Genomic DNA, 24341 nt, shown 5'->3' with positions numbered 1-24341 from the left:
GGGGGAGCTGGACATGATATAGCTGGTCTTTAGTAAGTCTTCTAATAGTCTCACATGACATTCTCATAAGCAAACTACATAAACCTGGTCTAGATAAAGTTACTATAAGGTGGGTTCACAACTAGATGAAAAATTGTTCACAAAGACTAATCATCAATGGTTTGCTGTCAAATGGGGAGGACGTATCAAGTGGGGTTCTGCAGAGGTCTATCCAGGATCCAGCACTGTTCAATACTTTAATTTACAATGTGGATGATGGAGTGTGTGCTTATAAAATCTGCTGATGACACAAAGCTGGGAGAAGTTGCAAACACTTTGGAGGACAGAATTAGAATTCAAAATTATCTTGATAAATTAGAATTGGTCTGAAATCAACAAGATGAAATACAATAAAGATGAGTGCAAGTGCTACACATAGGAAGGGAAAATTAAATGTACTTATACAAAAGGGGAATTAACTGGCTATGAAGCAGTATGGCAGAAAAGGATCTGGGGGTTATAGTGGACCACAAATTGAGTATGAGCCAATAGTGTGATGCTGATGTGAAAAAGGATAATGTCATTTTGGGATGCATTAAATAGGAGTGTCATATGTAATACACAGAAGATAACTGTTCAGCAGTGGGGAGGCCTTAGCTAGAGTACTGTACCCTGTTTTGGGCACCACACTTTAAGGAAGATGTGAACAAACTGGAGTTAAGTCCAGAGGGGAGCTACAAAAATAAGAGGTTTAGAAAACATGACCTGTGAGGAAGGGGAGAAAGAACTGAGCATTTTAGGCTAGAGAAGAGAAGGTGGGAAGGGAGGAGATAATAATAGTCTTCAAATATGTATAAGGTTGTTATAAAAAGGACAGTGATCAACTGTTCTCCATTAAAACAGGAAGTAATCTGCATAGTTTGCAGGAAGGGAGATTTAGGTTGGATATTAGGAAAAGCTTTCTAACTATACGGATATCTAACCACTCAAACAAGTTACCTATTGTAGAATCCCCATCCCTGAGGGGTTTCTGAGACCAGGATAGAGAGATACCGGTTAGGATTGGTCTAGGGATACGTAATCCTGCCTGAATGTGGAGTGATGGACTAGATGACCACTTGAGGTCCCTCTCAGCTCTACATTTCTATGATTATATTCAGGAACAAAAGGTTAATAAAAGTTCTTGAATCCCTGAAATACCTCTCTCACTGTGTGTGACCTATCTCTCAGGAAGAGAAAGCCACTAAGGAAGAGAAACTCTCAATCTGAGCCATGAGCCTAAAAGTCTGTGGATGAAGAAACCTTTGCGCATTTGTAAAAAAGCCAGTGCAAACCCATTTTGTAACACACAGAAAAATAATATTTGTGTGAATGCAACCAGCAGGCCTTCACCTTGTTGTGTTTGTCATATTTCTGCTTATGACTTATATAAAAAGATCAGAGAATTAAATTCCATAAATTAGGATTAATTTAAGTTTTGTCTTTAAAGTTATCATTTCCTAAGGAGGAGATATTGGCTCCAGAATTATAGAAGTGGGACAATACCTCAAGCCCAAAGGTTCCTGTAACAGGTTTATGATCACTGATGCCATAACTCATGTGACTGATATAGTTATTCAGGGTCACAGAGATTGTCTGCTCTCCTTCAGACAATTCTCCTTCCTCTGACGCATGCTGGGAGAGATTCTTCACTCTCCAAAGAATTCGATCTGTCCATGCTGGCTTCCGTTTCTTTCCACTACAAGAGTATAAGTAGGGAGAGCAAAAGGAGAAGTAAAAACATGGCCAAAAGTTAAGTGACCCCAAATTGTCAAAAATGATTACAACATTAACAGAAATCACATTTCAACTTCATTAACTCAGCTCTAACATGCAGTACAGCCTGGCTTATTTTATTTCGATTGAATTCCATTGCAAGAGATCTGTTTTCATGGGTCCCTCTAACTGTAAAGAAATAAATGAAGGAGCGTTGGAATGGGTTAGTCAATCAGTTTCATACAGGTAATGATGCTTTCTCCTAGAACTCACTGCAAGAACATGCAAGAATCTAGAGTTAATGAATTCCATTAGGGAGGCTATAGTACCCTTCAGACATTTCCTGATTTGAGTCAGAATCTTAACAGTTACAAATGTGTGTGTGTGGGTGAGGGGGGAATGGGAGGGGAATTATATTCTTTATTTCAATATTTAAAAAAAAAAAAAACCAGGAATAATTTTGTATTAATACCCATCAACTAATCACTGATGCTAACTATGTAGCTAGTAGCTCTTCCATATTATCATCATCTGCTATGTATATGAGAGACAACAATGGCTTCTGGCAAGCTATTCCACTGTGTTGTGTACTAAATATAGAAATTATGCTATCATTACAAGCTTTTCCATAATAAAATCCTTTATAACATCTAGCAAAGGAAAGTTTGTCTACAAGCAGCAGATTCTTGTATCTGAGTAGCCTGCAACCACGTCATGTCAAAACTGCAATCACTATGGTTTGGTGTTTCCCTTTATATCATATATCAACAAGACATGACATGAGCCTTTCCTGATTCTCCCTGTGATGGGAAGAAGACTTTAAAGCAACAGTTCTCTGAATGGCTATATCACTTCATAGTGAAATGGAGAAAAGATCATACCCCAGAAAAGAGGAATTAGAATGAATTGCACTGAACTGAATTATAAGGGTTAAAGGAACAGGATGTGTAAGGAAAACTGTCAGTTTGACAACTTTGAAGAAACAACCATAAATCAGAGGTGCTGCTCAGATTAAAATTCAGCACCCTTTCTCCTCCCTACATGCAGATCTGACTCAAAAGCGAGATGGAAGATTTAAGTGATTAAGTAACTGTAAACATGAGGGAACCAATCCCATGTATTCCAGTAATTATACAAACTGACAGAAATCTTTATAAGCTGCAGCATGTCTGCTCTGCTGTGCAAGGAAATAGCAAAATGAAGAGCCTGTATAGAAAGTTAATATACCGCCTCCTTTATCTGATTCTATGGAATAACCACACAGAACAGGGAAGCTCAGAAGTATACACCACTATCCAGAACAATATAAAATATACCAACCCACTGAAAGATAGTGAATGATTATTTGGTTGGTTTAAAGCACCCTTTTGAATATGCTCAGAATGCAAAAATGCATGCCTTTCTCCCCTTAGGTGAATCAAAAATCTTCCATTAGTATTAACAGAAATTGCACACACACATTATGGATGTTTAAGTGAAGCAATTTAAGTTACAAAGACAGAGTTCATGAAAATCAGATTTAACAAACTACTGCCCATTAATTACTGCATCACCATTTCTCAAGTTGCATAATTATTTAATTGTTGGTTACTGAATTTTACATCTGGTCCCACTACATCTATCTGTTTATGTTCTGGTAAAGAGCCCACTGCTTTCGGTACAGACTAGTAAATTAGGATTAATCTCAGTGATTCTCTTGAAGTGCTACAGCAGAGAAGAGGATGCTACAACTTTCAATTAGATTCAGGACATTCCTGCAGAAAAATCAGAAGCAGTCTGATTTTCAAATATTTCATAAGAATCAAATCAAAATCTGAGAGCGAGCCTTGCTTTGATTCCGAAATATCTACAATCTAAGAAAGCCAGAGAGTTTTCTTCTTACTTAAACCAAAACAGTGTCTTCTGCCCCCTGGAAATAAAAATAAAAATCAGTATAAGACTCCTGATGGTCAGGAGACAATTTTTCCATTGCAATGTGCCCTGCAGATCTTGTAAAGATTAATGCAATTAGGAAAAAAATGAAATTCACAGATTAAATATTTTAAAATCTTTATTTAAAAAGTTGTTTCAAACATGCCTTTATGGACTATTTAAAGCAGGGGTGGGGAACCTTTTTTCTGCGAAGGGCCTGATAGTGGTACGCGGAAGGCGGCTGAGTGTCCACCGCTGAAAAGGGGCGAACGGCGGCAGGGTTTCGGCGGCAGGCACTGCCCCCCCCTCCCCCCCACGGAACCCCGCCACCGCCGAATTCCCCCCCGCCGCCGAATTCCCCCCTGCCACCAGGGCCGGACCAAATGGTCCCGCGGGCCGGACCAAATGGTCCCGCGGGCCTTATACGGCCCGCGGGCCGTATGTTCCCCACCCCTGATTTAAAGCAACTAAAAACTTCACTGTAGTACCCCAGCAGTAGCTTCACCCAACATTAAACTAAGGAAAATAATGGACTGCAAATGTGCAGTATCATCTATTAATTTATTTAAAACGTCAGGCCATTTGTTTGTCGTCTCCCCCCCCACGGCGGAATTTTGCAAGGCAACATTACTCTGATAATTTATAAGCCTAGTTGTGGCTTTAACAAATTTAAGTGATCAGCATGCAAAAAAGTCTGAACAATCTTACAAAGATAAGAACTGGCTAACAGAAGGAAAATAAAAAGGGGAGAAATAAATGGTCAATTCTCAATTGTGGAAAGTCCCCATGTTCTCTACTATGTCTAGTGTTTTATATATTAATCTGGAAAAGTGGGTAAACAGTGAGGTGGCAAAATGTGCTGATGACAATTATTTTGGTTAGTCAAAACTAGAGAAGTGTAAGGAACTTCAAAAAGACCGAATAAAGCTAGCTGAACAGGCAACAAAAGGGCAGATAAAATTTTATGTAAACAAATGCAAGGTAATGTATGTTGCAAGGAATAATATAAGCTACTCATATACCTTATTAGGTTCTACACCGCTGAAGGAAAAACTTGGGCATCATGGTGCAGCAAAAGTCAAACAGCAAAAAAGTGTTTGTATGTATCATTTAATATTAGAGTTGGAAGGGACCTCAGGAGGTCATCTAGTCCAACCCCCTGCTCAAAGCAGGACTAACCTCAGCTAAATCAATCCAGCCAGGGCTTTGTCAAGCCACAGCTTAAAAACCTCTGAAGATGGAGATTCCACCACCTCCCTAGGTAACCCAATTCCAGTGCTTCACCACCCTCCTAGTGAAAAACTTTTTCCTAATGTCCAACCTAGACCTTTCCCACTGCAACTTGAGACCATTGCTCCTTGTTCTGTCATCTGCCACCACTGAGAACAGCCTAGCTCCATCCTCCCTGGAACCCCCTCTCAGGTAGTTAAAGGCTGCTACCAAATCCCCCCTCATTCTTCTCTTCTGCAGACTAAACAAACCTAGCTCCCTCAGCCTCTCCTCATAAGTCTTGTGCTCCAGCCCCCTAATCATTTTTGTTGCCCTCCACTGGACTCTCTTCAACTTGTCCACACCCTTTTTTTGTGTGTATGTGTGGGGAGAGAGGGGGTGTGCGGCCCAAAGGTGGACACACCACTCCAAATGTGGCCACACCAGTGGTGAATAGAGTGGAATAATCACTTCCCTTGTTCTGCTGGCAATGCTCCTACTAATACAGCCCAATATGCTATTAGCCTTCTTGGCAACCAGGGCACACTGCTGACTCATATCCAGCTTCTTATCCGCTGTAACCCCAGGTCCTTTTCTGTAGAACTGCTGCCTAGCTCGTCGGTCCCCAATCTGTAGTTGTGCATGGGATTCGTCTGTCTGAAGTGCAGGACTCTGCACTTGTCCTTGTTGAACCTCATCGGATTTCTTTTGACCCAATCCTCCAATTTGTCTAGGTCACTCTGTATCCTATTCCTAGCTTAGTGTCATCTGCAAACTTGCTGAGGGTGCAATCTACCCCATCCTCCAGATCATTAATGAAGATGTTGAACAAAAGCAGCCCCAGGACTAACCCCTGGGGCACTCCACTTGTGACTGACTACCAGAAAGATATGCAGCCATTGATCACTACCCGTTGAGCTCGATGATCTAGCCAGTTTTCTATCCATTTTATAGTCCATTCATCCAACCTATACTACTTTAACTTGCTGATAAGAATACTATGGTAGACTGTATCAAAAGCTTTGCTCAAGTCAAGGTATATCATGTCCACCGTTTTTTCCCCACATCCACAGAGCCAGTCACCTCTTCATAGAAAGCAATCAGGTTGGTCAGGCATGACTTTCCCTTGGTGAATCCATGCTGACTGTTCCTGATCACCTTCCTCTCTTCCAAGTGCCTTAAAATGGATTCCTTGAGGACCTGCGCCATGATTTTTCCAGGGATTGAGGTGAGGTTGACCAGTCTGTAGTTCCCTGGATCCTTTTTCTTCCCTTTCTTGAAGATGGGCATTATATTTGCCTTTTTCCAATCATCAGGGATCTACCCCAATTGTCACAAGCTTTCAAAGATAATAGCCAATGGCTCTGAAATCACATCAGCCAACTCCATCAGCAACCTAGGATGCACTGCATCTGGCCCCATGGACTTGTGTATGTCCCATCTTTCTAAATAGTCCTGGACCTGTTCCTTCAGCACTAAGGGATGTTCACCTCCTCTCCATTCTGTGCTGCCCAGTGCAGTAGTCTGGGAGCTGACCTTGTCTGTGAAGACAGAGGCAAAAAAGGCATTGAGTACCTCAGCTTTCTCCACATCATCTGTCACTGGGTTGCCTCCCCCATTCTGTAAGGGGCCCACACTTTCCCTAATCTTCCTCTTGTTGGTAACATACCTGTAGAAACCCTTCTTGTTCCCTTTCACATCCCTTGCTAGCTGCAACTCCAATTGCGCTTTGGCCTTCCTGATTTCATTCCTGCATGTTCGAGCAGTATATTTATAATCCTCCCTAATCATCTGATCAAGCTTCCACTTCTTGTAAGCTTTTTTGCGTTTAAGCTCACCAAAAACTTCTTTGTTAAACCAAGCTGGGTGCCTACCATACTTGCTATTCTTTCTGCACATCGGGATGGTTTGTTCCTGCACCCTCAATAAGGTTTCTATAAAATACAGCCAGCTCTCTTGGACTCCTTTCCCCCTCCTATTAGCCTCCCAGGGGATCCTGCCCAGCAGCTCCCTGAGGGAGTCAATGTCTGCTTTTCTGAAGTCCAGGGTCCGTATCCTGCTGTTCTCCTGTCTTCCTTTTGCCAGGAACCTGAACTCAACCATCTCATGGTCACTGCTACCTAAGTTGCCACCCACTTCTACTTTCCCTACCAAATCTTCCCTGTTTGCGAGCAGCAGGTCAAGAGGAGCATGGCCCCTAGTTAGTTGTTCCAGCACTTACACCAGGAAGTTGTCCACAACACTCTTCAAAAACTTCCTGGATTGTTCGTGCTCTGCTGTATTGCTCTTCCAGCAGATGTCAGGGTGATTGAAGTCCCCCGTGAGAACCAAAGGAACAGTACAGCAGAACCTCAGAGGTATGAACACCTTGGAAATGGAGGCTGTTCATAACTCTGAATAAAACATTATGATTGTTCTTTCAAAGTTTATAACTGAACGTTGACTCAATATAGCTTTCAAACTTTACTATGCAGAAGAAAAATTCTATTTTCCCTTTATTTTTAGTAGTTTACATTTAAGACAGTACTGTTCTGTATTTGCCTTTGTGTGTGTGTGTGTCTCTTTACTGCTTCCTGATTCCATACATCCAGTTCCAAATGAGGTGTGTGGTTGACTGGTCAGTTTGTAACTCTGGTGTTCATAACTCTGAGGTTCTACTGTGTAATAAATGGAACAGACAATGACAGAAATATTATGAAGTCATTACATAAAACAAGGTTACTCACCAGTAACTTATCTTCTTCGAGACGTGCTGCTCACGTCCATTCCACTGTAGGTGTGTGCACACCACCGTGCACGGTTCCTGGAACTTTTTCCCCCTTAGCAGAACCCGTAGGGCTGGCTGTGGTGCCCCCTGGAGTCCCGCACACATGCTGTGGTACATGAGGCACTGCCGGCCCTACACCCCTTCAGTTCCTTCTTTCTGCCAACTCCGGCAGCGGGGACAGGGCTGTGATGTGGAATGGACATGAGCAACACATCTCGAAGAACATCAGTTACTGGTAAGTAACCTTGTTTTCTTCTTCGAGTGATTGCTCATGTCCATTCCATTATAGGTGACTAACAAGCAATACCTTGGAGGTGGGTAGGAGTTACCGGTGAGCTGCCCTCAGCCCGACTCTGCTGAATCCCACGTCCTCTGTTGCCTGCTAGGCAATGGCACTTGAGCTCTGGTTGAGTGCGCTGCAATGGGTCCCGGAAGGGACACCCTCGCCTGCTGGTTGCAGAACTTGATGCATGATGTAATCCGCAAGGACACGTGCTGGGTAGAGACAGGTGAGCCTTTCATCTGGTCGGCCACTGAGACGAAGAGCTGCATCAATTTCCGTAACAGCTTTGTACGCTCGATGTAGAAGGCATGGGCTCGTCTCATGTCCAGTGAATGCCATCTCCTCTCCTCCTCCAAACCGTGCGGTTTGGGAAAAAACACGGGGAGAAAAATATCTTTGTTAAAATGAAACTGGAAAACCACCTTGGGCAGGAAGGCTGGGTGCCGCCTCAACTGCACCTTATGCTTATAGAATACTGTATAAGGGGGCTCTGAGGTCAAGGCCCTAATTTCAGAGACCCTCCTAGCTGAGGTAATGGCCACCAGGAAGGCTACCTTCCATGAAAGCATGCGCAGAGAGCATGAAGCCATGGGTTCAAAGGAGGGCCCCCGTGAGTCTCAAGAGGACCAGGTTGAGAACCCAGGGAGGCACCGGGTTGTGGACCTGTGGATAAAGTCTCTCCACCCACTTGAGGAACCTGACCAACATGGGATGGGAGAACAGGGATCTCCCCTCTAGCAGCTGATGGAAGGCCAAAATGGCCGCCAAGTGAACCTTCAACAAGGCCAGCGACAGACCATGGAGCTTTAGCTGGAGAAGGTACTCCAGGACCGCCTGCAGAGGTGAGAGGCTGGGCAAAATGCCCCGGGACTCCGCCCAAGAGGTAAACCATTTCCACTTAGCCCGATACACGACCTGTGTACAAGATTTTCTGCTGCTGCCCAGCAGGACTTGTTGGACCTTCACCGAGCAGGCTCTTTCTCCCTCCGTCAGCCACAGAGCCTCCAGGCCGTGAGGTGCAGGGAGTCCAGGTCCAGGTGCAACAGGCGACCATGATCCTGGGAGAGAAGGTCGTGCCGCCTCGGGAGCTCCATGGGCGGGGCGATCGAGAGGTCCAGCAGCATGCTGAACCAGTGCTGACTCAGCCAGGCTGGAGTGAAGAGTATGACGTCCGCCCAATCTCTTTTCATTTTCAGTAGGACCTTGGGCAGGAGCGGAATGGGCGGGAACACGTACATGAGGGTCCCCATCCAGTTGATGAGGCCACTCTCCCTGGGGCAGCCACCACCAGCACATTGAAGAGGGTATCATCGGCCTCCATTAACTCCTTGACCTCCAGCACCAAGTTAGAGGACACCCTCTTCAGCAGCTCCTGCTGCGCCCTGAAATCCTCCAGTGACGCCATGTTGTCCCAGGAGACTGCCTCATCCGGGAAGGAGGAAGAGGACTGCGAAGGCACGTCCTGCAGGTGCTCCCCTGCCTGCTGAAGGGATGCACCCGTAGAAGGTCCCTCCATGGGGTCCAACTCCTTGTCTTCGTATGGTGATCGGGTTCTGCGCCGCCTCAGGAGGTGTCGTCTGGTGCCACCTGGCGGACCTTGACTGGTGCCGCCTCTTGGCTTGTGCTGCCTCCGGTGCCAGGGACTGATGTCGGCGCCGAGAGGGAGACTCCGCATCCTGAGTCAAAGCAGGCCGGCTCGACGACACCGACCTGGAGCGACTGCTGGGGGAGCGTCCTTGCTCTACCTCCTGTGGCCATCTGGCGGGAGATCTTCCTCCCCGTACCAGGGATCTCCACCGCCCCTTAGGGGGACCCAACACCGGCTTGCCCCATGACAATGGCCCCTTCTCCCTCGGTGGAGGAGGGGGCAGTGGTGGCGTGAGCAAGGCCAACAAGGCTCTTGCCGCCTGAAATACCTCCAGTGTCGACAGCATCAGCAGGGGCACCCTCCCACTTCCAGGAGTCGGGGGAGGCTCCCTGCTCGGTGATGCAGGCACTGGAGGAGACTCGATGGGCCGTAGCCAGTGCATCTCCGCACTCGACCCTGCCCGTACTGACGGCGCAGGGGAGTGTCTGCGCGCCGTGTGCTGTCTCTTCTTCTTCAGCTCTGGGGATGTTGCTTGGTGCCAAGTCCAGCCCAGTGCCAGCAGTCCACTCTGTGCCAAGGTGGAGCGGGACAGCTTGGACGCCGGGTGGAGCACTGCCTTCAGAAGCAAGGCTTTTAACCGGTTCTCTTGGTCCTTCTGAGTCCGTGGTTTAAAAGGCCAGATCTTACATTTATCTTTCCTGTGCTTTTCCCCCAGGCATTTAAGGCGCCAATCATGGCAATCACTGAGCAGGAAAACCTTCCCGCAGGAGGCACACAACTTAAATCCAGGCAACCGGGGAATGGCCAGGCTGCTCTAAGTCCTTTGGGGATTTCTTATCTAATTACACTTAACACTACTTAAAACTAACTAAAGTACTTCAAAATAACAAAGAGTTCAAACAAGGGGAAATAGTACTTGCAGAGAGCGAGGGTAGTTCCAGCAATGTCATGGGCGGAAATAAGGAACTGAGGTGGCGTAGGGTCGGCAGTGCCTCATATACCGCAGCATGCGCGCGGGACTCGAGGGGGCACCAGAGCCTGCCCTACAGGGTCTGCTAAGGGGAAAAAAATTCCAGGAACTGTGCACAATGGCGTGCTCTCACCTATAGTGGAATGGACATGAGCAATCACTTGAAGAAGAATCAGTGTTATACCCTCAGAGGCATAACATGACCCAGTGGCTAGAATCTCATACTACAAAAATTCAAACTGGAAAGAACTTGTACATTTGTTTTAAATTTAATAGTGTGTAATTAAACCATTAGAATAGCTCACCAAGGAATATGGTAGACCTGAAGTCTTCCAATCAAGAATAGAGGTCTTTCTAGAAGTTATGCTGTAGTTCAGCAATAAATTATTGGGCTCAATGCAGGAACTATTAGTTGAATAGAGTTCTCGAACATGTGTCATGCAGGTCAGACTAATGATCATGGTGACCCTTTTCTGATCTTAAAAATTACATCTATGAATGCCGTATTTAGCTCTGCTAACTCTATCTCACAAAGTATAGCAGAAATAGAAGAGGGTCAGAGAAAGGCAACAGATGATTAACAGGTATGGAGAGAATTCTGTATGAAGAGAATAAAAAAATTGGGACTGTTCAGTTTAGAGACGAGATGAAGACAACAGAACATGACAGAGGTATATAGACTGAATGGTGTAGACAAGATAAATCAGGAGTTCCTATTACCTTCTCATTATACAAGAACAAGGGGACATCCAATTACATTAAAAGGCAGCAAATTTAAAACTGATAAAAGGAAAACATACATAATTAACCTGTGTAACTCAGACACAAGATGACACAGAAGCCCAGATCTTAGTGTGCTTCGTGAAAGAATTAGAGATTTATATGGATAACAAAAGCATCCACAGTTGCATTAGATAAGGCTCTTCTGTTTTTTTAAATGAGACAAACTCATGTTTTAGCAAGAGTCAGTCACTAAATTTTGGATGTTAAGAATATACTTTCTCTATGGGCAGGTTATTCAATAACTTTGTGCCTTGAGGTTTTTGAATCTTCCTCTGAAGCATCTGGTACAGGTCACTTCCAGAGATAAGATGATGATGACAGATCAGTGTAATAATTCGTTATGTTCTTATGAAGTCATGAAAATCAGTTTTCACATTCAGGTAAGACAAGAAACAAAAAGCTGTACACATTTTGTTTTTTAAGCAATAAGAAAATGTATCTTTGGGCTCAAAATGAGAGCATGTCAACCCAGAGTATTCTTTTTTTTTTTTTTTTTTTTTTAATGAAAAAGTTGGAAACCTGAAGACAGTGCTTTAGAATTAAAAGATCTGGTGCCTGCACTGTCTGTCTAGTTCTTCCAAATACAAGCTCAGGCCCATGTTACCACTCTGATTCCCCTCTCTACAGCCAGAAGAGTTCATTTATTCAGCACTGCCCCATGAATGAGCTAGATCAGCGTTTCTCAATTAAATTTCCCCGTGGAACCCTTTAGGCTCCGCGGGGAAATTATCCTCCGCCGAAAAATCCGGGACATCTTCCCTTTTTCAGCGGCACAGAGAACAGCTGCTCTCGGCGGCGCAATGTCACTTTCTCGCAGAACCCCAACAGGGTTCCACGGAATACCAATTAAGAAACACTGAGCTAGATAAATTAATAGGTCTAATAGCCACATAGTCAACATGGGACAAATCTAGGTCTGTTTAGTTGATCAGACTGATATTTACTAAGGCACGAGGATCATCTCAGACTGTTCCCTGCCTGAGCACAACACATAGTGCTTTTTACCTCGTGTCGTACACCTCAGAGTGAAGGTCGAACTTGTAAGTGGGTTTAAATTGCAATGGACCCTCTATAAATTCCTGGAGAAAAGCTTCCTTCTTCTTTGCCATAATTAACTGCAGAAATAAAACAAATTGTATAAACAATGTGTTATAAAGGGCAAGTTGTAAAAATTATGTTTACAATCAGAGATTAAAGAATCATTCATGAAAGAGATGAAGAATCATCTTCTCAAAGTTTTACATACTGCAACACAACTCGCAAAGAGTATGCAGAGGGGCTCCTTTGCTACTGCTACAGCCTTTAAACTAACCTTTTTGGAACTATTGTAGTAGTTATTCTGGAAATGCAGACGTGGTAGGGCCAGCCCACTAATATTTTAAATGACCTCTTGTGGGTGGGAAAGAGGGAGGGACAGAGAAAGACGATTTACAAGCCAGTGAAGTTCACTGAAAGCTTCAGTCAGGCATCAGCACTGTGCTTGAGACAGAATGAAACGAAGCAACAAATACATACAAGTTAAGTCGGGTAATATTTAAGACTGAAATGCAAGACTTCACAGCTATATCACTCCCAGTAGGGAATGAATTAGGAATAAGATTGGGAGCTCAAAGCTACTCTAACATCAGCCTCCCTGAACAAGGTACCCTGTAGTGCATAAGGAGTTTTGACTGAGGATGTGAATGCAGAAGCACCAATGTCAGCTATTGTATAGCATGTGTCAGCACTAGAATCAGCAGAAGATTAAAAAGAAACCATACCTGGTCCTTTTCCCATAGTAGATTGTATCGGCTATTGCTTATTGACTCTCGGACAAAATGTATCCCATAATCTGCTATCCGGAAGTTTAGATCTCCAAACCAAAAAAGAATGCTATAAAAAACAAGTAAAAGGAAAACATACATAATTAACCTATGTAACTAAGTGTTCATGGCTTCCTATAAAGCTACACAATCAGAATCAGAATCACAATCTTGACACAATCAGACTGGGTCTGAATAGGGACTTGGAATGGTTCTCTCATTACAAGAAGTAATGGTCACTGTTCACACATTCTCACCTTCTGTCTACTCTAAACGAATGGACTTTGTTAGCACTTGCCCTCCCCATTGTTGTCTCTTACCCTTGGATGTATAAATACACCCCCTATCTGTGAGTTCCATTTCATGCATCTGACAAAGTGGGTTGCAGTCCATGAAAGCTTATGCCCACAGAAATGTGTTAGTCTTTAAGGTGCTACAGGACTCTTGGTTTTTGGGGGTTTTTTTTAAATAAAGCTACAGATACCTACTGAGGAAGAAGAAATCATGAAAACAAGGAGAGTTTGCAACAGAATGTTGAAAATATAGGTTATTCCATTGCTTAGATGCTCCTCACCAAGATACACTTTTCTAAATTTCTAATCTAAACACCACAAACAAAAATCTTCATTTAGTGACAGTTAAGGTTACAGAACGTGAAACACACCAATCCAAAACTTTAAAGGGATGGTAATCAAAATTAAGGAAAAAGTCTCCTGCATTCTTTGGCATTTTCACACTGCCTACAACACCACAACACTCCAGTTTTCCAAAAGGCTTATACTTCCATCTCCAACAGGTACCAATACTCCAGTTTCATCAACATTTTGTGCTAGACTACAAGTTTAATGGCAACCTCAACAATACTAAGGCAGAATAATTTCCAAATATCCAAAGTAAGTGACAATAAGATGTGCCAATCTGTTGATACCACAGCTTCAAACAGTTTTGGTTTTGCACTGGAGTGCAAGTTTGATGAACTTGGGGTACATATTGCTTTTTTAAAATTTATTGGAGAAGGGAAATTAAATCCTCATGGAGTAAGGGCATCAACAATGTTGAACACAACATGAAAGCAGCACATAAATTAGACTAAGTTCTGAGTTCCATATTTAAGGTTTTGCCTTGCTGGGGAGCGTCCCGATGTAATCTTTCCACAGACAAAGGCTTTCTTTAATTACAGCTAATTTTTTAGGTTTTTTTAATATAGGGTTGAAGCACTTTGATGGGTCAGTCCTCAGAGTCAGAGAAAAGGGGAGATATCAAATGATTGAAATGAGAAATACTTGTATTTTGGTGAACTGCACAACAAATTATGTTTTTTTAAAATTACAATATGTTTTCTTAGATGCAGTGTTGTTGTAGCCATGTTGGTCCCAGGATACTAGAAAGATGAAATGGGTGAGGTAATATCTTTTACTGGACCAATTTCTGTTGAGTGAGACAAGCTTACACAGAGCTCTTCTTCAGATCTGAAAAATGTACTCAGTGTCACTGTTAAATACAATGTGAAAGATTGTTTAAAATAAGTAGTTAACATATTTCAAGGGGTTATTCAAGGTGAAGTGGCCAGTTAACACCTCTCCATTCATGGGGGAGGGAGGCTTCCCCCCTTGAATGAACTCCTAATTTTACCCTTTAAATGATTTTAAATAATTCCTGTAAAATTAAAAAATAAAAACCAGACTAGTGGCCTGAAACAGACAGTGGAATATTTAGGTTAGAAATCTGAGAGACAGTATAACACTCAGGGCAATTAAGTAATAAAATAACCTACAAAGAACTGGTGGATTGAGGCTCCATCAGTAGAGACTAACAAATCCATTTAGGTAGATAAAACTGCAAAAATGCAACCCCCCCCCTCAAAAAAAGAGAAAGACTTCTACCACAGAGAGACAGGAGAATCTCAGCATATATGGGTTTTATCTTCTAAACATCTCCAACCACTAGAAAACTACATTACTCAGACTAGCTAATTCAGTACTACTTGAGATCAGCATAGAGTACAATCCTGCACTACAAGCCTCAGCCTTCCAGGAGATCTTTTCCAGCTCTTTCAGTCTGAATCGAAGGAACACATCAACCGAAGAGACATTTAAAGTAAAAGTATGACATGTGGAAGAAGTCCTCAGACAAATCTCAACATAAGAGAATGTTGTGAAATGAATCTATGACAGACATCTCAGAAATGGTGCAGAAATAAAACTGCTCTAGAAATTGGATGGAAATAACTCACTCGTGGTCTAGAATATTTGGCCCATTCTCATCTTCAAACTGCTGCATTTCCAGAATTTTCTCAAAGTCATCCAGTCGCTGCTCGGTATTCTCAATGTGAGCGGGCAAATGGCAGTTCATGAAGCAGATCATATGACCATAGAATGACATGCGAATGGTGACTCCTCCTTTGTTCCCCTGACGTGGAGAATTAACAGTGCTCTTTGAAGTTATGGTCAACAGCTGCAAATTTATCCATTGCTACAACCTATGCAATTTCAAACAGTGCTATTTAGGAATAAATATTTTGGTTTCGTTTTAAATCTACAAAAGAAACGTGCAATAGCCATCATTCAGAAATCTCTGTTAACAAACCGGTGAAATGTTGTGACCTATTATTATGCAGGAGGCCATATTATATGATCATAACGATCCCTTCTGGCCTTAAAAATCTATGAAACTCCCTAGTATATTTATTGCCAAATAAGCCATAAAACTCCCCAAGAAATCCCTTTGAAATCTAAGTTATGTAGTCATGAAGTAACCCATGCCACCAGCTCTCAGATATCCTTTACCCAATATCCATAAAGGCCTGTGCGCGTGTAGTGAGTGTGAATATCCCGGATGAAGGGGATATGAGCATGCTTCACAAAGACCAATAGAAGGAGTCCCTGCATTCGAATGGATGAGAGCTGCAAAAGATGAGAAAAAGATCACAATCAGGTTACAGTGAGTACTTAGGACACCACTAATATTAGAGTCTACTCCAAGGGGCCTTTAGTTGGAGAATGAACCTGAGGTCTCATATTCCCTACAAGAAGTTTGACCTAAAGTTTATGGCAAAGCACTTGCTTTCTGAAGCACTTTAGTGTTGTTGACTGGAAATGTTAAGGTAATCTCAAATTAAAAAGGGAGTTATTTTGTTGAATTAAATATTAAACTGATCAGTACAGTACTCATTACTTAAATTAAAAATATATTGCTGCCCCTAAATGTTTAATTTTCAAACGTATTATGGAATTTTGTGCTGAAAATGCCTAACTATTGTAAAACACATCAGAGGAAAACCGGAAATTTGGGCAACTGAGGGCTGGAGCTGTTTCATATTCCTAAAGTCTGAATATTTAATCCATGCATCCTGACCCCCCAATGTCTCCACTGGTAACTGAGGTGTGAACATTTATTAGATGTTGCTGCTAAATAACTGCCCCTGTACTAGGTGTTTCTGCCAGCACAGCTATGTTGGTCAGGGATCACATCCTTTCACCCCCCGACCAACAGTTATAGTGGCAGAAGCCCCTAATGTAGAAATAGCCTGACCTCAGAACACTAACTATGAAAAAGATGAGAGTTTTGAAAGACCAAATTCACTAGCCTACATCTTATATCTGTAATTATAGTCATGCTTAGAGGGAACAAGTCATTTCATCCAGAATCTGAGACGATATGCAGCCAAAGTTTTTAACCAAGAGTAAGTTTTGCCAACTGCCCACCCCTCCCCAAGTATTGCAGGATGGTTACAAATGCTATTTAAAAATTTAAAAACTTCTAGCTGACAGGCGTGTGGTGCTAGGCATCTGCAGAACAGACTATAAGCAGTGCAAATATCCTTCCTCCTGCAAGGAAGATTTAATTTAGTGAATGTTACTAAAGCTATGATGCCCACAAGGCATATAAGGGCACTGTTTCTACTTTCAGATTGGTTTCCATTTATTTCCAAAAAATTTGTCTAAAGAGAATATCCTTATTGGGAAACTATGGATTTCAACTCCATAAGTACATAATGAAGTTGTCTTAGGAACATTAGACCCAAGACTCAGCTTAAATATCTGAATTTCAGTGTTAATTCAATTCAGTGTTAGATGCATTGTTTGGAACTATCACATAATAAAATACACCAATTACAGTCAAGTCTCATTTTGGATGACCTTACAGAAAGACTAGAATAAAATAAAAATTGACACTGAGTAACATTATGTAATCTCCAGATACCTGCAAGAAAAAGTCAGAACTCATCTCTCTCATACCAGAATTTCATATTACATTGCTATTTGGTTGGGCTCAGAAATAGTGAAGAGTTACAACTAAAGCACTATATTCTGAAATAGTTTGATCAGCTCATGCAGTACACACTGAGTTGTGTGGTTGGTAAATTAACCAGACTTTACAGTCACATGGTGTCACGAATGTCACTGGAAATTCATATTAACTGTATAATGTGTCTGATTCAACTAGTTTTCCCTCATTCTGTGACCAAATTTTGGATGTTTATTAGGAAAGTTGCTCTCTCCTGAAATTCATGTGCACTGGATGTATGATATACATAGTGTCTTATGCTCCTCTTTTTGGACCAAAACTATGTTTTTCTTCTTCTTTATAATTTCTTAAGTGAGAATCTTTATTTTATCTAATTACAATTAATGTATGCTGTCTCCTTACTACACATCAACTCCGCTGAGTCTCATTAGTAACATAAGGAACTCTCACATTCAGAATACAGGAGCTGCACTGAACAGTAAATGCACAAAGGACACTAAGGTTAGCTCTTTAATTAATGGTAAAAAAAATGTTAATTAACTATATGGTGCATGAGTTGCCTGTATATTTATTTCTTCATAAAGCCTGACCACATTTCAAGGTTGCTTTCACTGAATTCAGTGATTACACATAGCCATACCACCCAAGCTTTCATTATGAAATTTTAGACTTCTCTTGAAATTAACTTAATTCACTGCATTTCTTTTTCATATTTAAGCAGTTTATTTCCACTCATTTTACAGGTAACAAAAGTCTTACCAAGCACCATGAAAATCATCGTGTCCTTCCTTGAGATGGTTGTAATGAAAGCAGGTGCCTTGGTAGATCACATTATTAGCAAGTACATTACAGATCCGAGTGGATGCACAGAGTAAGGAAATATTGTACAGACAAAAGAGAAATACCGTGGCCTCAAATACTATGCTGTACATGAACCGATTTAATTAAAGTAAAACCTGACGTAAACTTCTTCATTACTCTGTTCCTTTAGGAATTTACACTCTCTGAAACATGATCAATAATACCGGGGATGCTCACTGCAGTTTTATAGCACTGACACGGTGGTAATGGGAACCATATAAGTACCTAGAGATTGAAAATTTATTATTCAGCACTAGAACTGCAAAAATGTCATTACTCCTAACTAGTCAAACCTAGCACCAAAGTGCCATAGATCCATTTCTTATTGTTAAAACTAAGACTGCCAAAATTAGAGAAGAGTACCTCAGAAAGTGCCTATGCCAACAAGCTACAAGGACACAAGTCTAATGGAGAGACTTGTATATAGCGACGAACTATCAGCATCTGCACAAAAATACTCAATACCAGTTGCCAAGGTGTGCACCTGTTACCCATAGTAATCAGAGTTTGGAGAGAAAAAACAATGAATGGAGAAGGTGCTAACCATTTACAGAATTGAGAACTTACCTTGACATAACCCAAAGGAGAGAGTACAGTCATGAAGAAAATGCTCCACGGATCATCAAATGCCAAGTCAGAAAGGAAATTTATGATCTTGGAGTTCACCTCCTGTAAACTGAACACACCAAGGTTACTCATATATCCTGTGCTCAGTTTAATCCATACTTTTGACAGAATCCTCATAACTTATAGGAGCACAAACAGGTAAGACTAGCCCCATGACATCCTAATAGACTTTCCTAAAAGCAGTTATAGTGGCTTCTTCTTCTTACCCATGCATCTGATACAATAGGCAGTGTAACCTATGTGGTGCTCACATTAAAAACAGGAAAGTTACAGGGTCTTAAGCAGTGCCCTGACCAATGCTCAGCGTCAAAATTCATGGCAAAGGCAGGGAGATGGAAAGTGGAGTGTTCAATGATACCACTACAAGGTGTTGCTGCAATTTAGCTGAAGCAAATAGGGTAGGTTGACTGAAGGGTGATCTGAATCCCACTGGCACTGCCATGGGGTGACTGATGCAAGCTCTCAGGACTGAAACACCTTGAGTGACCATAGTAGGCAAGGGAGATTCTGATCCCACACTTGGCTCCCCTTGATTTCTTTAAACACTCTGCACTGCACAGTATTGTCAATTACCACCAGCAAGGTAAGAATTTTTAAAACCTATAGATATTTGAGGAAATGCGCTTGTATCAAGGCACATAAGACCTGTAGTTCTGCTATGTAAAAAGAAGGAAGAAGGGAATTGGGGAAACAAGCAGACAGTTCATCACAATATGTTCATAATCTCTAGTCACAGTTACTAGCCTCCAGCCTTTGGATTTCTGCATTTAGTGAGACTATGATCCAACTGTTTACAACCATCACGGTAATTATGGCTGTTCAAAAAAAAATGGGACAAGTTATTGAAAAACAAAATTTTGGCAGTAAATGTGCAGAAAACTGTCTGCAACTTCCTTTATCACATACTTACCCAATAACATACATATCCATACTCGGGCCCTGTGAACTGAGCTGAAGTAAGCCAGTGACATCAGGAGGAGGAGAAGCTGTGCCCACATTCCAGGTTACCAAGTGCAGTCTACATATTAAAAAAAAAAAAAAAAAAAAAAGACAAAATTAAAGTCTGAACAGGTGAGCACAGGGGGATGCACTTTTCAATTGTGAAACTCCCACATGTGGAAAAAACAAGACTTACAAATAACGACGAATTGAAAACTATCATAAAAGCTATTTACTAGCTACACAAAAACTTAACAACTGGCCAATCAGAGTGAAACCTGAACTCTTGGCACTTCTCCTTCAGCTTTTTCCCCCAGGTCAGGAAAGCCTCATCTAGCGTGCGAGAGACTTCCTCATGAATCTCATCATCTGAGCTGATGTCCTCCACACAAGCCATGAGCTGTGCCATTCGTTGTCGGAGCTGTAAGCGACCACTGGACCCTGTACTGCTGAAACTTGCAGAGCGGCTGCGGAAGGGCTGCAGGTTTTCTAAATCAAACAGGGAGAGGGATGACGAATCCTGAAGTGCATCTTCACTATTCAAGGATGCCATCTGGGCAAAAGAGCAACACAACTATACTCCAAAATGCCAGCTACATTACCCTTCAAATTCGGAGTACAGGAAAACCCTCAATGGCACGCTCACAGAGTTCTTCAGGTCAAGTTTTAACTCATGTGAAATTCAGCATTACTCATAGCAAAAACATGTAAGTGCATCTGCAGTAAAGCTGAAAGAAATACCGCATTAAGATCGGTCACACTCTACTGCTTCTCGCAAAAGCTCATGAGTCCTGCTCCACCTCACATACTAAACCATTTCTTCCTAATAGATTTAACTCTGTTAAGAGCTTGAGGTTTAAGAGAATGTATTGCTGATTGATTCAAATCACATGCTTCTATCGGTAGTTAGAAGAAATGTAATCTCCAACTTCCAAGCAGGCACACCGCTCAATTCTATCTGAGTACAGAGTATAAAGGCACAAGGATCCTCGTGTTTCTGACAAGGTGTTCCAAAAGCACAGACCTGCCATATAGCTTGTCAAACAGTATCTAAGACACCGAGTTTTCTGAGAAAGGATTTTCTTTCCCCAATATTATTACATTGCATATGATCTTTAAAATACTAAACTAATTTCCACCTACCTTGGAAGCTGTATGAGAACCTATTTACAATTTTTAATTAAATTATCCTCACAACATATCTGTGAGTTAAGACAGTATTATTACTCCCATTTTACAACTGGAGCATAGAAAGACTGAGGTACTTGCTCAAGGTAACACAAAAAGTCTTTGGAAAGCAGGGAATGGAAACTGGATCTCCTCACCCATAGGGTAGTGCCCTAACCATTGGGCCACCTTTCCTCACTGAAAGTTTCCCTTTTAAATGTTATACTGAAGTTACCGGAGTATCAGATTAGCTTCTGGCTAACTGATGGGCTTTTTATATATACCTCAATTCACCCTTTACTACCAAAGGGAAGAATCACCTGAGAAATCTTTCCAAATTAGCCTTCAGAAGGAAACCCAGATGGCAGAGAAGATACAAAGCCAAAAAACTATTGAATATAAAAGCTCAAGAGGAAAATATCAGCAAATATTGAAGAAAATTGAATTCTAGGATGTTGTTAAAAGTGGAAATGGGGTGAGAAGGACTGACAGTCTGAAGATCCACACCAAAAGTGAGAAAACTTGAGCTAAAACCAAATCAAACAATTTGAGGTTTAAGCACTCATGAACTACAGTTGTAGGACAAATTTCACAGTAGTGAATGTACAGCTGTAGAAAGAGAATGCAAAAGGCATCACAGAGCTTTACGCAATGGACGGGTGTTATTCTGTATAAATGCTTAGCACTTTATACTCTCTGCCAATATTAGCTGAGCTTCAATAATCACGGTAAGTAGGTATGATATCTGACTGACACCACAAGTAAACTATCTTGCAAAATAAGGAAACTACTCAAGCAAAACTGTTTTCCTGTGATCTCATTATAGTGATCCAAGCACCTAATGACATGTCAGAACACTATTCAAGACAGCAGAACCATATTTTAGACATCTCGGGGCAGGGTGGAGAGTGTTTCCCAAAAATGAGCCCTTCCCAAGCATGCTTTCTGCATAATACTGACTTACAGTAAGTCTTGGATTATGAGGGAAGTTCCAGAAGACTGGAGGAAAGCTAACATTGTGCCAATATTTAAAAAGGGTAAATGGGAGGACTCGGTTAATAAAGGCCTGTCAACCTGACATCAATCCCGGGCAAAATAATGAAATGGGTGATATGAAACTTGGTTAATAAAGAATTAAAGAAGGATAATATAATTAACATCAACACAGTTTTATAGAAAATAGGTCTAGTCAAATTAACTTGATATCATTTTTTATTAGATTAAAAATTTGGTTGATAAAGGTAACAAAGTTGTTGCAATATATTTAGACTTCTGTAATGCATTTACTTGGGATTGCACAACATTTTGATTAATAAACTAGAATGATACAAAATCAACCTGGCACACATTAAATTAATACAATCCCTGAATGTATAAACATGGGAACTATTGAGTATGAGTAAGGAGATTATATTATCTCTGTATTTGACACTAGTTCTGATGCCCACACTTCAAGAAGGATGATGAAAAATTGAAGAGGATTCAGAGAAGAACCACAAGCATGATTAAAGGATTAAAAACATGACTTATAACAATAGATTCAAGGAGTTATATCTATTTAGTTTATCAAAGAGAAGGAGAAGAGGTGATTTGATCAGTCTATCAGAACCTACACTGGGAACAGAAATTTGATAGTAGAGGGCTCTTCAATTTATCAGACAAAGATGTAACAAGACAATACATGGAAGAGGAAGACAAATTCAGACTAGAAATAAGATGCAAATTTTTAAGTGAGAGTAACTAATCACTGGAACAATTTACCAAGGGTTATGGTGGATTCTCCATCACTGGAAATCTTTAAATCAACATTGGATTTTTTTCCCTAAAAGATCTGCTCTAATTCAAACACAGCTTTTATATTTGAAACAGGAATTAATATAGGGAAGTTCTCTGACCTGTGTTATGCAGGGGGTCACACTAGACTAGTGGTTTTCAACCTGTGTTCTGCGGACCCCACATGTCTAAGGGGTTCACGAAAGGTAATAATTACCACAGAACAGTGGTTTTCAACCTGAGATCTGCAAACTATGGCTAAGATTTCCAGAGGCCTATACCTCCATTTGAAATTTTTCAAGGGTCCGCAAATGAAAAAAAAAAAGTTGAAAGCACTGGACTGGATGACGACAACAGATTTTTTTAAGGCTAGAAAGGACTGTTAATCTATATGAATTTCCAAGTCTGAACAATGCTTCTCCTTTTGAAGAGAGCACCCAGTCCTATAAATTCTTGTTAGCTACCTGACAGAAAGAAATTGAGTTAGAAATACTTATTGCAATAGTGTCATCCTCACAGCTGTAGACAAACTGAGTACGTGAGCTGCAGAAAAGTTTTGCCAATGATGCCTTGTTCTTATTTGATCTATTTTCAGCAACTACCATTTCCTTCATTTTTCTTTAATATGTCTACGATCAAATGGTGAGGCTTTAAAAAATAATTATTCATCTTATATATAAACAGGGGATTTCCTCTAATATCATACAGGCCGGTTGCTTAGCATTTCTCCTTAAAATGCCTTGGCTGCTTGGTTCAGGGAGAAGAGAACATATCTGGGAAACTTTACAAAGGGATTAATATCTTAGTCAAATCCCCATTTAAGTTTTACACTCATTTTCTGTATTTCTTTGTTTATGGGTAATCAGCAGTAATAGTGGTTTATAAACAGAAGCTTTCTCTGTTCACTGTCAAGTCCACAGTCCAGTGCTTGTGACATCACAATTAATGACTTCTGGGGGGGATTATGTTAAAAGCACTAGCCTGTAGCAAAAATAAAGCAAGAGACTCATTTAAATTCTTCCCCCTTGTATTTGCCAGTGAAGAAAGAAATTTTCATTTCTGGTATATTATGCTATATGTAGACAAGTACAGCAGGTTTCATTCTCTACATTAAAAATGAAGAAGTGGGTCTTTTTTAATTAGAAAAAAAAATCTGTTAAAGAGTCAAACAATATTCAGTTCCCCTCTCTGAAATGATTCAAGTTCCAAAAGTTTAAAAAGTAGAAAATCAGCTTTTCTTCTTTACTCCATGTGACTATGCAAAGTTGGTAATTAGTATAACTCCTTGCTAATGAGCTGGGACAGCCATCACATGCTTCAGTCATTACAAGCCATTATATAAACTTTCAATAGCCTTTTTTTTTTTTTTTTTTTTTAAGATCTAATCATGGATTTCAGCAGGTCTTGAGATCTTCTAATCTCTTCTCTAAGAACAAGGGGAATAGCAGGTCTATACATCACTAGAGCTTAAGGTTCATTCTCACTGCTATGATAGACTACTAAGTCCCATTAGTAATATCTACTATTATTGCAGTTGCTGCATAAAATTAAGCAGTTTTCTGCAGTGAAGCAGCAACTAATGGAGCAAGTCATCAAAACACAAACATGTACCAGCCCCTGAAGTTGGGAAGAGCCAGTTCAACAAAGTGCATGAAAATGGATGAAAGTGATCACGGAGC

At 41.2% G+C, this 24341-nt stretch overlaps 1 protein-coding gene across 3 annotated transcripts in view; it reads right to left on the bottom strand.

Annotated features, from left to right (window-relative positions):
• The window catches only part of INPP5K (inositol polyphosphate-5-phosphatase K), a 34537-nt gene that overhangs the window by 8369 nt on the left and 1827 nt on the right, over positions 1–24341 (bottom strand). Inside the window, exons 4-11 of one of the 3 annotated variants that reach the window (XM_067566013.1) lie at positions 19694–19801; positions 18724–18832; positions 15834–15950; positions 15281–15456; positions 13006–13117; positions 12251–12360; positions 3617–3643; positions 1525–1717 (exon numbers count right to left, since the gene is read on the bottom strand). In XM_067566013.1, the coding sequence (XP_067422114.1) occupies positions 1525–1717; positions 3617–3643; positions 12251–12360; positions 13006–13117; positions 15281–15456; positions 15834–15950; positions 18724–18832; positions 19694–19801 (952 nt within the window). Of the gene's footprint in view, positions 1–1524; positions 1718–3616; positions 3644–12250; positions 12361–13005; positions 13118–15280; positions 15457–15833; positions 16354–18723; positions 18833–19693; positions 19802–24341 lie in introns of those variants that run through there. The other 2 variants (XM_067566014.1, XM_067566015.1) reach the window with 2 other exon arrangements.

The sequence above is a fragment of the Emydura macquarii genome, unplaced genomic scaffold (assembly GCF_026122565.2).
Source record: "Emydura macquarii macquarii isolate MOO-44397 ecotype Brisbane River unplaced genomic scaffold, CSIRO-AGI_Emac_v2 contig_2699, whole genome shotgun sequence".
In the NCBI taxonomy this organism is placed as follows: domain Eukaryota; kingdom Metazoa; phylum Chordata; order Testudines; family Chelidae; genus Emydura; species Emydura macquarii.
This window is presented reverse-complemented; position numbering and strand designations above follow the sequence as displayed.